The sequence below is a fragment of the Taeniopygia guttata genome, chromosome 34, assembly GCF_048771995.1.
Source record: "Taeniopygia guttata chromosome 34, bTaeGut7.mat, whole genome shotgun sequence".
Taxonomy (NCBI): domain Eukaryota; kingdom Metazoa; phylum Chordata; class Aves; order Passeriformes; family Estrildidae; genus Taeniopygia; species Taeniopygia guttata.
The window spans coordinates 3,778,185-3,791,124 of record NC_133059.1 but is presented as its reverse complement, the minus strand read 5'-3'; the positions used below and the strand labels follow the sequence as shown (position 1 = coordinate 3,791,124).

Sequence of the window (12,940 nt, the reverse complement as noted above, 5' to 3'; positions counted from 1 at the left end):
CACCAGGGCTCTGGGGTGTCCCCAAGGTGCCACCAGGGCTCTGGGGTGTCCCCAAGGTGCCACCACGGTGTCCCCAAGATGCCACCAGGGCTCTGGGGTGTCCCCAAGGCCGGAGCCCCCACCCGGGGCAGAGTCCGGGGCGGTGCCACCTGTGCCAGGTGTGTCACCTGTGTCACCTGTGCCACCTCCCCCCATCGGGTCCCTTATCTGGGGGGGTCAAAGTCCAAAATCCGACCCCACCCGGGGAGGGGCCGGAACTGGGGGGGCCCGGGTGGGGGAGGGGTATAAAGGCACCCCAAGGTGCCACCCCGGTGCCACCTCAGTGCCACCACTGTCACCTCGGTGCCACCTGTGCCACCTGTGCCACCGCCATGACCTTCGTGCCCCCGCCCGGGTACCTGCCCTCCTACAACCCGGTGGGTACCCCCGGAACGGGGCTGGGCACCCCAAAAATTGGGGGCGGGGGGATGGGGGGGGGTCCTGTCACCCCAAAAACCGGGGGGAGGGGGATGGGGGGGTCCCTGTCACCCCAAAAACCGGGGGAGGGGGTGGGGGGTCCCTGTGAGCCTGGAAGGGACATTTGGGGTCCCTGTCCCCCCAAAAACCGGGGGGAGGGGGTCAGGGGGGGCCCTGTCCCCCCAAAAACCGGGGGGAGGGGGTCGGGGGGGGCCCTGTCACCCTATCCGGGAGATTTGGGGACCCCCTGACCCCTCAGGGACATTTTGGGGCCCCTGACCCCCTCAGGGGGATTTGGGGACCCCTCAGGGACATTTTGGGCCCCCTGACCCCCTCAGGGGGATTTGGGGACCCCTCAGGGACATTTGGGGACCCCTCAGGGGATTTTGGGGCCCCCTGACCCCCTCAGGGGGATTTGGGGACCCCTCAGGGGATTTGGGGACCCCTCAGGGACATTTTGGGGTCCCCCTGACCCCCCTTTCCCCAGCCCCTGCCCTTCGTGGCCGCCGTGCCCGGGGGGCTCCGGCCCGGGATGGCGATTTACGTCCAGGGGGTGCCGGCCCCGCAGGCAGACTGGTACTGGGGGCACTGGGAGCACTGGGAGGGACTGGGAGGGACTGGGGGGGTACTGGGGGCACTGGGGGAGTACTGGGGGGGCACTGGCGGGTACTAGGGGGCACTGGGAGGGCATTTGGAACAGTGGGGTGCAGTGGGAGGGTACTGGGAGGGCACTGGGGAGTACTGGGGATACTGGGGGGCACTGGGAGGGGACTGGGGGGTACTGGGAGAGCACTGGGAGGTACTGGGAGGGCACTGGGAGGTACTGGGAGGGCACTGGGAGGGTACTGGGGATACTGGGAGGGTACTGGGAGGGTACTGTGGATACTGGGAAGGCACTGGGAGGGTACTGGGGGGGTACTGGGGGCACTGGGAGTGACTGGGGGGGGCACTGGGAGCACTGGGAGGGACTGGGGTGGGTACTGGGGGCACTGGGAGGGACTGGGAGGGCACTGGGAGGGTACTGGGGATACTGAAGGAGCACTGAGGGGGCACTGGGAGCACTGGGAGGGCACTGGGAGGGACTGGGGTGGTACTGGGAGCACTGGGAGGGCACTGGGGGGGCACTGGGAGGGCCCTGGGAGGTACTGGGTGGCCCCAGGTGACACCAGGTGACCCCAGGTGACACCGACCTGTCCCCAGGTTCCACCTTAACCGGTGTTGCACCTGAACCCCCGTTTTGGGGCGGGGGTCCCGGGGGTCAGGGGGGTCTCTGTGTGACCCCAGGTGACACAGGTGACACAGGTGACACAGGTGACACAGGTGACACAGGTGACACAGGTGACACTCACCTGTCCCCAGGTTCCGCGTGAACCTGGCGGCAGGGCCCGAGGAGGAGGCGGACGTGGCGCTGCACCTGAACCCCCGTTTTGGGGCGGGGGTCCCGGGGGTCGGGGGGGTCTCTGGGTGACCCCAGGTGACACAGGTGACACAGGTGACACTCACCTGTCCCCAGGTTCCGGGTGAACCTGGCGGCGGGGCCCGAGGAGGAGGCGGACGTGGCGCTGCACCTGAACCCCCGTTTTGGGGCGGGGGTCGCGGTGCTGAACAGCCGCCGCGGGGGGCGCTGGGGGGACGAGCAGCGGCGGGAGCTGCACCCGCTCTGCCCGGGGGGACCCTTCGAGATCGTCATCAGCGTCACCCCCGAGGGGTACCGGGTACGGCGGGGCTGGGGAGGGGTTTGGGGGGGCTTTGGGGGGTCCTTGGGGGGGCTTTGAGGGGTCCTTGGGGGGGTTTGGGGTATTTAAGGGGGGGTTTGGGGTCTTTAAGGGGGGGTTTGAGGGGTCCTTGGGGGAGTTTGGGGTCTTTAAGGGGGGGTTTGAGGGGTCCTTGGGGGAGTTTGGAGTCTTTAAGGGGGGATTTGGGGGGTCCTTGGGGGGGTTTGGGGTCTTTAAGGGGGGGTTTGGGGTCCTTAAGGGGGGGTTTGAGGGGTCCTTGGGGGGGTTTGGGGGGTCCTTGGGGGGGTTTGGGGTCTTTAAGGGGGGCTTTGGGGTCATCATGGGGAAATTTGGGGTCCTTAAGGGGGTATTGAGGGGTCCCTGGGGGGATTTGAGGGGTCCCTGGGGGGATTTGAGGTGTCCCTGGGGGGATCTGGCGTCTTTAAGGGGGGTTGGGGTCATCAGTGGGGGATTTGGGGTTTTTAAGGGGGGGTTTCAGGGGTCCTTGGGGGGGTTTGGGGTGTCCCAGGGCTGTTTTGGGGTCCCAGGGGTGTTTCTGGGGTCCCAGGGGTGTTTTTGGGATGGTTTTTGGGTATTTTTGGTGGTCCCAGGTGTGGTTTTGGGCTGTTTTTGGGGTGTCCCGGAGCTGGTTTTGGGGTCCCAGGGATATTTTTGGGGTCCCAGGGATATTTTTGGGGTCCCAGGGGTGTTTTTGGTGTCCCAGGGGTGTTTTTGGGGTGCTTTTGGGCAGTTTTGGGGTCCCTGAGCCGCTGTCCCCCCCAGATCCTGGTGAACGGCACCTTCTACGAGGAGTTCCCGCACCGGCTGCCCCCGGAGCTGGTGACGGCCGTGAACGTGGACGGGGACCTGGAGCTGGGCTCGGTCTCGGTGCTGGGGGGCGCGGTGAGACCCCCAAAACTCCCCTGACCCCAAAAAACAACCCCGCACCCCAAAACCTGCACTCCAGAAACTGCCCCTGTACCCCAAAACTCACCTGAGAGCCTCCCCTTACCTGGAGCTGGGCTCGGTCTCGGTGCTGGGGGGCGCGGTGAGACCCCCAAAACTCCCCCGACCCCAAAAACAACCCCGCACCCCAAAACCTGCACCCCAAAAACCGCCCCTGTACCCCAAACCCCCCGAAAACAGCCCCAAAACTCACCTGAGGGCCCCCCCTTACCTGGAGCTGGGCTCGGCCTCGGTGCTGGGGGGCGTGGTGAGACCCCCAAAACTCCCCCGACCCCAAAAACAGCCCCGCACCCCAAAACCTGCACCCCAAAAACCGCCCCTGTACCCCAAACCCCCCGAAAACAGCCCCAAAACTCACCTGAGAGGTGCCCCGTACCTGGAGCTGGGCTCGGTCTCGGTGCTGGGGGGCGCGGTGAGACCCCAAAAACTCCCCCGACCCCAAAAGATAACCCTGCACCCCAAGAAACACCCCTGCACCCCAAAACCTGCACCCCAAAAACCCCCAAAACAGCCCCAAAACTCACCTGAGAGCCCCCCCTTACCTGGAGCTGGGCTCGGCCTCGGTGCTGGGGGACGCAGTGAGACCCCCAAAACTCCCCCGACCCCAAAAACAACCCTGCACCCCAAAACCTGCACCCCAGAAAACACCCCTGCACCCCTAAAACCAGCCCCAGACCCCAAACCCCACTCCTGGACCCCAAAATTCCACACTTGCACCCCAAAATTCCACCCGTTACCCAGAATTACCCCCCCCAGACCCCAAAATTCCACCCCTGGACCCCAATCCCCACTCCCAGACCCCAAAATTCCACTCCCAGACCCCAAAATTCCACTCCCAGACCCCAAAATTCCACTCCCAGACCCCAAAATTCCACCCGTTACCCAAAATTCCACCCCCGGAACCCAAATTCCACCCCTGTTACCCAAAATTCCACCCCTGGATCCCAATCCCCACTCCTAGACCCCAAAATTCCACCCCTGCACCCCAAAATTCCACCCCTGTTACCCAAAATTCTCCCCCCAGACCCCAAAATTCCACTCCCGGACCCCAAAATTCCACCCCAGGACCCCCAAACCCCTCTGACCCCCCTCTTTCCCTGCAGGGCGCGTTTCCCCCGTGTGTCCCGGTGAGTTGGGGGGGTCCCGGGTGGGTTTTGGGGGTACCCAGGTATATTTTGAGTACCCCCAGGTGGATTTTGGGAGTCCCCTGGTGTATTTGAGGGGTCCCCAGGGGTATTTTAGGGGTCCCCAGGTGGATTTGGGGGTCCCCAGGTGTATTTTAGGGGTCCCCAGTTATATTTTGGGTACCCCCAGATGGGTTTTGGGGGTCCCCCAGTGTATTTTAGGGGTCCCCAGGGGTATTCTAGGGGTCCCCAGGTGGATTTTGGGTACCCCCAGGTGGGTTTTGGGGGTCCCCAGGTGGATTTTGGGTACCCCCAGGTGGGTTTTGGGGGTCCCCAGGTGGGTTTTGGGGGTCCCCAGGTGGGTTTTGGGTACCCCCAGGTGGGTTTTGGGTACCCCCAGGTGGGTTTTGGGGGTCCCCAGTTATATTTTGGGTACCCCCAGGTGGGTTTTGGGTACCCCCAGGTGGGTTTTGGGGGTCCCCAGGGGTATTTTAGGGGTCCCCAGGTGGATTTTGGGTACCCCCAGGTGGGTTTTGGGGGTCCCCAGGTGATTTTGGGGTCCCCTGACCCCCCGGCTCTGCCCCCCAGGACGCGCCGCAGGTCGCCCCCATCTACCCCGACTATAACCTGCCGGTAAGTGGGGAGGGGTCCCCCCAAAATCCGACGCCTCCCCCATCGGGGGGGTCCCCGGGGGGTTCCCCGGGTGCGCCCCCCGACCCCCCCACTGACCCCCCACTGTACCCCACAGGTGATGGAGCAGCCCCCCACCCTGCACCCGGTGAGTCTGGGGGGATTTGGGGGTCCCGGGGGGTCCTGGGGTGATTCAAGGGGGGATTTGGGGCATTTTGGGGTGACTTAAGGGGGATTTGGGGCATTTTGGGGTGATTCAAGGGGGGATTTGGGGGGTTTTGGGGAGGGAATTGGGGGTCCAGGGGGGTTTTGGGGCGGCTCAAGGGGGAATTTGGGGGTCCTGGGGGGTTTTGGGGTGACTCAAGGGGGAATCTGGGGGGTCCTGGGGAGGCTGTTGGGATTTGGGGGGTCCTGGGTGGGTCTCTCCCCTCTCTGAGCCCCCTCCCCATTTTTACCCCCCCCCCAGCCCGTCCCGTTCATCGCCACCATCCCGGGGGGGCTGCTCCCCAAAAAAACCATCGTCATCAAGGGCTTCATCCCCCTCCACGCCAACAGGTACTGGGGACCCCCCAAGACCCCTCCCCAAAATCCCCCTGACACCCCAAACCTGCCTGTGGTCCCAAAATCCCTTCTCACCCCCCCGGCACCCCGAAACCTCCCAAAATCCACCCCAGGACCCCCAAACACAAAAAATTCTGCCCAAACCCCTCTGTCACCACCCCAGGACCCCCAAATCCCCCCCAAAATCCCCCCAAACACCCGAAATCCTCCCCAAATCCCCCTCCAAACATCCCAAAATCCCCCCAAACCACCCAAATCCCCCAAATCCTCCCCAAATCACCCTGCCACCATGCCAGGACCCCCTAAATCCCCCCCAAATCTCCCCCAAACCCCCCAAAATCCTTCCAAATCCCCCCAAAGCCTCAAAAATACCCTTCAAATATCCCACCCCCCCCCAAACAGCCCAAATCCCCCCTAAAATCCCCCCAACACCCAAATCCTCCCCAAACATCCCAAATCCCCCAGATCGCCTCCAAACATCCCAAATCCTCCCCAAACCCCCAAATCCCTCCCAAACACCCCAAATCCCCGTCAAAATCCCCTCCAAACACCCTAAATCCACCCCCAAACACCCCAAATATCATCTAAACTTCCCAAACTCCCCCCCAAAATCCCCTCCAAACACCCCAAATCCCCTCCAAACACCCCAAAACTGATAAAATCCTCCCCAAATCCCTCCCAGGTTCCACATCAACCTGCGGGCGGGCCCGGGGGGGGACGTGGTGCTGCACCTGAACCCCAGGATGGATGAGGACGATGCCGTGGTCCGGAACTCGTTTTTGGGGGGCTCCTGGGGCCACGAGGAGCGCGACATCTCCTGCTGCAGCCCCTTCCTGCGCGGCCGCTACTTCGACGTGAGCGGGGAGGGGGCTCGGGGGGCTTCGGGGGGGTTTGGGGGTCATGGGGAGGGGAGCTGGGTGAGATTTGGGGTCCTCAGAGGGGTTTTGGGGTCTCTGGGGTGATTCTGTGGGTCCCTGGGGTGACTCCAGGGGGCCCTGGGGTGATGATGGGGATCTTCGGGGTGGTTTTGAGGGTCTCTGGGGTGACTTTGGGGTGATATTTGGGCGTCTCTGGGGTGATGTTTGGGATCTCTGAGGTGATTTTGGGGGTCTCCGGTGTGATTTTGGGGCTCTCTGGGCTGATTTCGGGGTCTCCAGTGTGATTTTGGGGATCTCTGGGGTGATTTCGTGGGTCTCTGGGGTGACTTTGGGGTGATATTTGGGGTCTCTGGGGTGATGTTTGGGATCTCTAGGCTGATTTTGGGTGTCTCCGGTGTGATTTCGGGGGTCTCCGGTGGGATTTCGGGCTCCCCGGGGTGATTTCGGGGCTCCCTGGTGTGATTTCGGGGGTCACTCCGCGGTGCCAGCCCCCCGATGTGCCCCCGTACCCCTCCAGCTGTCCATCCGCTGCGGGAACCATCGGTTCAAGGTGTTCGCCGAGGGGCAGCCGCTCTTCCACTTCCACCACCGGGTGCCGGCCGGGCCCCACGTGGACGTGCTGGAGATCGAGGGCGACGTCGTCCTGTCCTACGTCCACTTCTGACCCACAAGTGGCACTGCCACTGTCCCACAGCTGCCCTGGAACAGCCCCAGAACTGCCCTGGAACAGCCTCAGAACTGCCCCACAACTGCGCTGCAACAGCCCCAGAACTGCCCCATAACAACCTCAGAACTGCCCCACAACTGTGCTGGAACAGCCTCAGAACTGCCCCACAACTGCCCTGGAACAGCCCCACAACTGCCCCATAACTGCCCTGGAACAGCCTCAGAACTGCCCCACAACTGCCCCATTACTGCCCTGTAATTGTCCCAGAACTGCCCCAGAATTGTTCTGGAATTGCCCCTTACTTCCCCTTAACTGCCCCATTACTGCCCCAGAATTGTTCTATAATTGTCCCATTACTGCCCCAGAACTGCCAGAGAACTGCCCCATAACTGCCCCATTATTGCCCTGTTATTGACCCATTAATGCCCCATTCCTAGTCCAGAATTGCCCCATAACTGCCCCATAACAACCCTATTACTGCCCCATAACAGCCCTATTACTATCAACAAAGAACTGCCCCCTAATTGTCCTCTCCCAACACTGACCTCAATAAAGCTGTTCCTGCTCCAGCTCGGTGGAATTGAGGGGAAAAGAGAAATGTGAGGGGAGAGGGAAATGTGAGGGAAAAAGGGAGAGGAACGTAAGGGGAAAAGAGAGGGAAATGTGAGGGGGAAAGGGGGGAAATGTGAGGGGAGAAAAAGGAGGGAAACGTGAGGGGGAAACGGGGGGAAATGTGAGGGGAAAACGGGGGGAAATGTGAGGGGAAAAGAGAGGGAAATGTGAGGGGGAAACGGGGGGGAAATGTGAGGGGAAAAGAGAGGGGAATGTGAGGGGAGAAAAGGGCGGGAAACGTGAGGGGAGAAAAAGGGCGGGAAACGTGAGGGGAGAAAAAGGCGGGAAACGTGAGGAGAGAAAAGGGCGGGAAACGTGAGGGGAAAAAAGGGCGGGAAACGAGGAGAGAAAAGGGCGGGAAACGTGAGGGGGTGAAAAAAGGCGGGAAACGTGAGGAGAGAAAAGGGCGGGAAACGTGAGGGGAGAAAAAGGCGGGAAACGTGAGGAGAGAAAAGGGCGGGAAACGTGAGGGGAAAAAAGGGCGGGAAATGTGAGGGGAGAAAAGGGCGGGAAACGTGAGGGGAGAAAAGGGCGGGAAACGTGAGGGGAGAAAAGGGCGGGAAACGTGAGGGGAGAAAAGGGCGGGAAACGTGAGGGGAGAAAAAGGGCGGGAAACGTGAGGGGAGAAAAGGGCGGGAAACGTGAGGGGAAAAAAGGGCGGGAAACATGAGGGGAGAAAAGGGCGGGAAACATGAGGGGAGAAAAGGGCGGGAAACGTGAGGGGAGAAAAAGGGCGGGAAACGTGAGGGGAGAAAAGGGCGGGAAACGTGAGGGGAGAAAAGGGCGGGAAACGTGAGGGGAGAAAAAGGGCGGGAAACGTGAGGGGAGAAAAGGGCGGGAAACGTGAGGGGAGAAAAGGGCGGGAAACGAGAGGGGAGAAAAGGGCGGGAAACGTGAGGGGAGAAATAGCAAGAAATGTGAGGGGGAAAAGGGAGGGAAACATGAGGGGAAAAGAGAGATGTGAGGGGAAAAAGGGGGGAAACGTGAAGGGAAAATAGAGGGAAATGTGAGGGGAAAGAGGGAAACGTGAGGGGAAAAGAGAGATATTAGGGGAAAACGGGGCAAAATGTGAGGGAAAAAAAGAGGGAAATATGAGGGGAAAAGAGAGGGGGGGGAAGTCAGAAAATGAGGGAAAAAAATAAAACAAGTGAGGGGAAAAAATAAAAAAGTGAGGGGGAAAGGGGTGGGAAAGGGGAGAGAAAAAAAGGATGGGGAACATGGGAGAAAAAACCCCAGCACAACATAGGGACCCTGCACTCACATTTAGCTCTGATTTTACCCCAAAAATATTCCTGCCATCACTTATGGATCACCTCAGGTTTTACGCCCACAACTGCCCTGACATGTCAAAAAAAAAATCACCTCAATTTTACCCCAAAATGTCCCAAAAGTTCATTTTTACCCCAAAATGGTTGTTCCCTCCCCTCAAGATTACCTCGTTGGCTCTACAAAAAAAAAAAAAAAGTGAGGAAAAACTCCAAGATTACAGAGGGTTTTTTTCCAGCAATATTTTAATTACAGGACAAAGAAGCTGCTACGTGAATATATATTTATATAATAAATCCGTAAAGTTATAAAGGAAACCGGAATTTTCTGCTTCCTGTCAAAATTTTCCAGGATCAGGCGCTTTATTAGGTGGATTTCTCTTAATTTTCCTCCTTGTTTATCTTAATTTTTAGTGTTTTTCCACAGTTCTTATGATGTCTCTCTTTATTTTTCTCCATACTCTTCTTTATTTATCATTATTTTCCCATATATTTCTGTATTCCTCCAGATTTCTCCACGATTCTCCTCATTTCTCTCCTAATTTTTCCACATTTTTTCATTTCTCCGTATTTTTTCCCTGATTTTCCATCTCTGACCACATTTTTCCTCCTAATTTTTTCCTCATTTCTCCCTGCTTCGTATTTCTCACCTTTTTTCCCTATTCCCCCCTATTTCCCCCCCCTTTTTATTTTTTGGTCCACAAAACGCTGCTCCGAGGTGGGAATGTGAGTGAAAAAAACCTAAAAAAAACCCCCCCAAACCCCCGAATTTTTCCCTCTGGAAAATCCATAAATTAGGTGTGAGGCGCGGGGGGAAGGCGAGGGGAGAGGGAACCCTTGGGCCGCGCCGCCGATCCCGTGGAAAATCCTGGGAATTCCTGGGAATTCCTCTCTCCGCGTCCCGCTACCAAAAATAACCGGGGAAAAGCGGGAATCGCGTCCCGAAATATCCCAAAATCAATCAACTGTTGCATAGTAGGAGGCGGGGGGGGGGGTGTCGGGGATCCTCAGGGAGGATCCATGAGGATCTGGGACCGTCAGGGATCCTCGGGGGTCCTGGAGGATCCTTGGCGATCCGGGATCCCTGGGGATCCTGGAGGATCCCTGGGGATCTGGGAGCATTTGGAATCCGGGATCCTCGGGGGTCCTGGGGGATCCCTGGGGATCCTGGGGGACCCTCGGGGATCTGGGACTGTTGGGGGTCCAGGATCCTCGAAGGTCCTGGAGGATCCTTGGGGATCTGGGACCATCAGGAGGGATCCAGAGGGATCCTTGGTGACTTTTGGGGGATCCTGGGGGACCCTCGGGGATCCAGGATCCTCAGGGATCCCAGGGGATCCTGGGGGACCCTCGGGGATCCTTGAGGATCCGGGACCATCAGGGATCCAGGGGGATCCTTGGGGGACTCTGGGGGATCCCGGCGGATCCCGGTGGATCCCGCTCAGAGGTCGCTCTCGCCGTAGAGCGCCGTGGAGAAGGATTTGTAGTCCAGGGCGCCGGGGACGCCGTCGGGGCCGGGGTAGGGCGCCATGCGGGCGATGCAGTACTCGGCCTGCGCCGCCGGCAGCTCCCGCCGCAGCTCCGCCGCCGTGATGTAGTTCTGGGGCACCGGGAGCGGGGAAAAAGGGGAAAAAGGGGGGAAATGGGGGAAAAAGGGGGTAAATCGGGGGTAACCGTGTCTCCCAACATCAGGGATCCCACCAGAGGATTGACTGACTTCAAAATCCTGCCTTGGTCCGATTCCCCAAATCCCACCCTGGAATTCCCGAATCTCACCCCAGAATTCTGCTGTGTCCTTCCCAAATTCCAGCCCAGAATTCCCAAATCTCACCACATAATTCCACTTTTCCTTCCCAAACCCCCCTGCCCCACTCCCAAACTCCCCAGCCCCACTCCCAAACCCCCCAGCCCCATTCCCAAACCCCCCAGCCCCATTCCCGAACCCCCCAGCCCCACTCCCGAACCCCCCAGCCCCACTCCCGAACCCCCCAGCCCCACTCCCGAACCCCCCAGCCCCACTCCCGAACCCCCCAGCCCCACTCCCAGCCCCCCAGCCCCACTCCCAAACCCCCCAGCCCCACTCCCAAACCTCCCAGCCCCATTCCCAAACCCCCCAGCCCCATTCCCAAACCCCCCAGCCCCATTCCCAAACCCCCCAGCCCCACTCCCAAACCCCCCAGCCCCACTCCCAGCCCCCCAGCCCCACTCCCAGCCCCCCAGCCCCATTCCCAAACTCCCCAGCCCCATTCCCAAACCCCCCAGCCCCACTCCCAAACCCCCCTGCCCCACTCCCAAACCCCCCAGCCCCACTCCCAAACTCCCCAGCCCCACTCCCAGCCCCCCAGCCCCACTCCCAAACCCCCAGCCCCATTCCCAAACCCCCCAGCCCCACTCCCAAACCCCCCAGCCCCACTCCCAGCCCCCCAGCCCCATTCCCAAACCCCCCAGCCCCACTCCCAGCCCCCCAGCCCCATTCCCAAACTCCCCAGCCCCATTCCCAAACCCCCCAGCCCCACTCCCAAACCCCCCTGCCCCACTCCCAAACCCCCCAGCCCCATTCCCAAACCCCCCAGCCCCACTCCCAGCCCCCCAGCCCCACTCCCAAACCCCCCAGCCCCACTCCCAAACCCCCCAGCCCCATTCCCAAACCCCCCAGCCCCACTCCCAGCCCCCCAGCCCCACTCCCAAACCCCCCAGCCCCACTCCCAAACCCCCCAGCCCCATTCCCAAACCCCCCAGCCCCCCTCCCAGCCCCGCTGCCCACCTTGTCCCCGGCCAGCACGCGGAAGCTGTTGATGACCTGCTCGGCCGTGTCCGTGTCCGTGGTTTCCTGGGACATGAAGTCGATGAAGGCCTGGAAGGTGACGCTGCCGCTGCCGTTGGGATCCACCACGGCCATGATCCGCTGGAACTCGGCGTCGCCCTGCGGGGAGAGGCGCCGTGGGCAGCCCTGCTGCTTCCCCAGAGATTCCAGGGCCTTCCAGAACCTTCTGCCCGCGAGCGCCGGAGCTTCCCCAGAGCTTTTCTTGGAGTTGTTTTCTGTTTCCGTGGTTCCGGCGCTTTCCCCCCGGGATTGCCCTGCCCTCCCTTCCCCCTGGGTGGGATAGAAGTGGGAGGAAAGGGCAGAGGAAGCAGGAGAGGAGGAAGGTGAGGAAGGGGAGGAAGGTGAGGAAGGTGAGGAAGGTGAGGAAGGTTACCAGGCCGGATCCCGCGGCGCCCAGCAGCGCGCGGAAGTCGCTGGAGTCCGTGCGGCGCTTCGGCTGCCGCCAGGAAGGGCAGAGGAAGAGGAAGAGGGAAAGGGAGGAGGAAGAGAAAAGCAGAGAATCTGTTAGAGGAGAGGAAACCAGCCCAGAAAAGGAATGAGGGAAGGAAGGATGGAAAGGAAGGGAGGAAAAAAAGGAAACAGAAGGGGAGAAGGGGAGAAGGGAAAAAGGGGAAAAGGGGAAAAAAAGGGGAAAAGGGGAAGGAAAGGAAAGGAAAGGAAAGGAAAGGAAAGGAAAGGAAAGGAAAGGAAAGGAAAGGAAAGGAAAGGAAAGGAAAGGAAAGGAAAGGAAAGGAAAGGAAAGGAAAGGAAAGGAAAGGAAAGGAAAGGAAAGGAAAGGAAAGGAAAGGAAAAAGGGAAAGGAAAAAGGGGAAGGAAAAAGGGAAAGGAAAAAGGGGAAGGAAAAAGGGGAAGGAGGGAAGGAAGGAAGGAAGGAAGGAAGGAAGGAAGGAAGGAAGGAAGGAAGGAAGGAAGGAAGGAAGGAAGGAAGGAAGGAAGGAAGGAAGGAAGGAAGGAAGGAAGGAAGGAAGGAAGGAAGGAAGGAAGGAAGGAAGGAAGGAAGGAAGGAAGGAAGGAAGGAAGGAAGGAAGGAAGGAAGGAAGGAAGGAAGGAAGGAAGGAAGGAAGGAAGGAAGGAAGGAAGAGGAGGAAGAGGAGGAAGAGGAAGCAGGCAGTACCTGCCGGTCGTTCTCGACGTCGTAGCCCAGACTGATCAAACAGGCCTTGAACTCCTCCGGGCCCAGGGCGCCGCCGTGGTCCTGGGCAAATGGGGCAGAAATGGGGAAATGGGGGAAAACGGGCGGGA

At 60.2% G+C, this 12,940-nt stretch overlaps 2 protein-coding genes across 5 annotated transcripts in view; one reads left to right on the top strand and one right to left on the bottom strand.

Annotated features, from left to right (window-relative positions):
* The first annotated feature begins 260 nt into the window (after nt 1-260).
* On the top strand, nt 261-7,566 carry LGALS4 (galectin 4). The gene is made up of 10 exons (XM_072920909.1): nt 261-416; nt 944-1,032; nt 1,970-2,171; nt 2,955-3,074; nt 4,241-4,264; nt 4,850-4,894; nt 5,010-5,039; nt 5,358-5,446; nt 6,135-6,306; nt 6,848-7,566. Exons 1-10 carry the CDS (start codon nt 372-374, stop codon nt 6,992-6,994), a joined length of 963 nt encoding a protein of 320 aa, XP_072777010.1. The 5' UTR covers nt 261-371; the 3' UTR covers nt 6,995-7,566.
* Nucleotides 7,567-9,141: 1,575 nt separating this feature from the next.
* The window catches only part of ACTN4 (actinin alpha 4), a 28,340-nt gene continuing 24,541 nt past the window's right edge, over nt 9,142-12,940 (bottom strand). For 2 of the 4 annotated variants that reach the window (XM_072920898.1, XM_072920897.1), the window contains exons 19-22: nt 12,813-12,893; nt 12,072-12,134; nt 11,639-11,797; nt 9,142-10,474 (exon numbers count right to left, since the gene is read on the bottom strand). In XM_072920898.1, the coding sequence (XP_072776999.1) occupies nt 10,316-10,474; nt 11,639-11,797; nt 12,072-12,134; nt 12,813-12,893 (462 nt within the window). In that variant the 3' untranslated portion in view covers nt 9,142-10,315. The remainder of the gene's footprint in view (nt 10,475-11,638; nt 11,798-12,071; nt 12,135-12,812; nt 12,894-12,940) is intronic. The other 2 variants (XM_072920899.1, XM_072920900.1) reach the window with 1 other exon arrangement.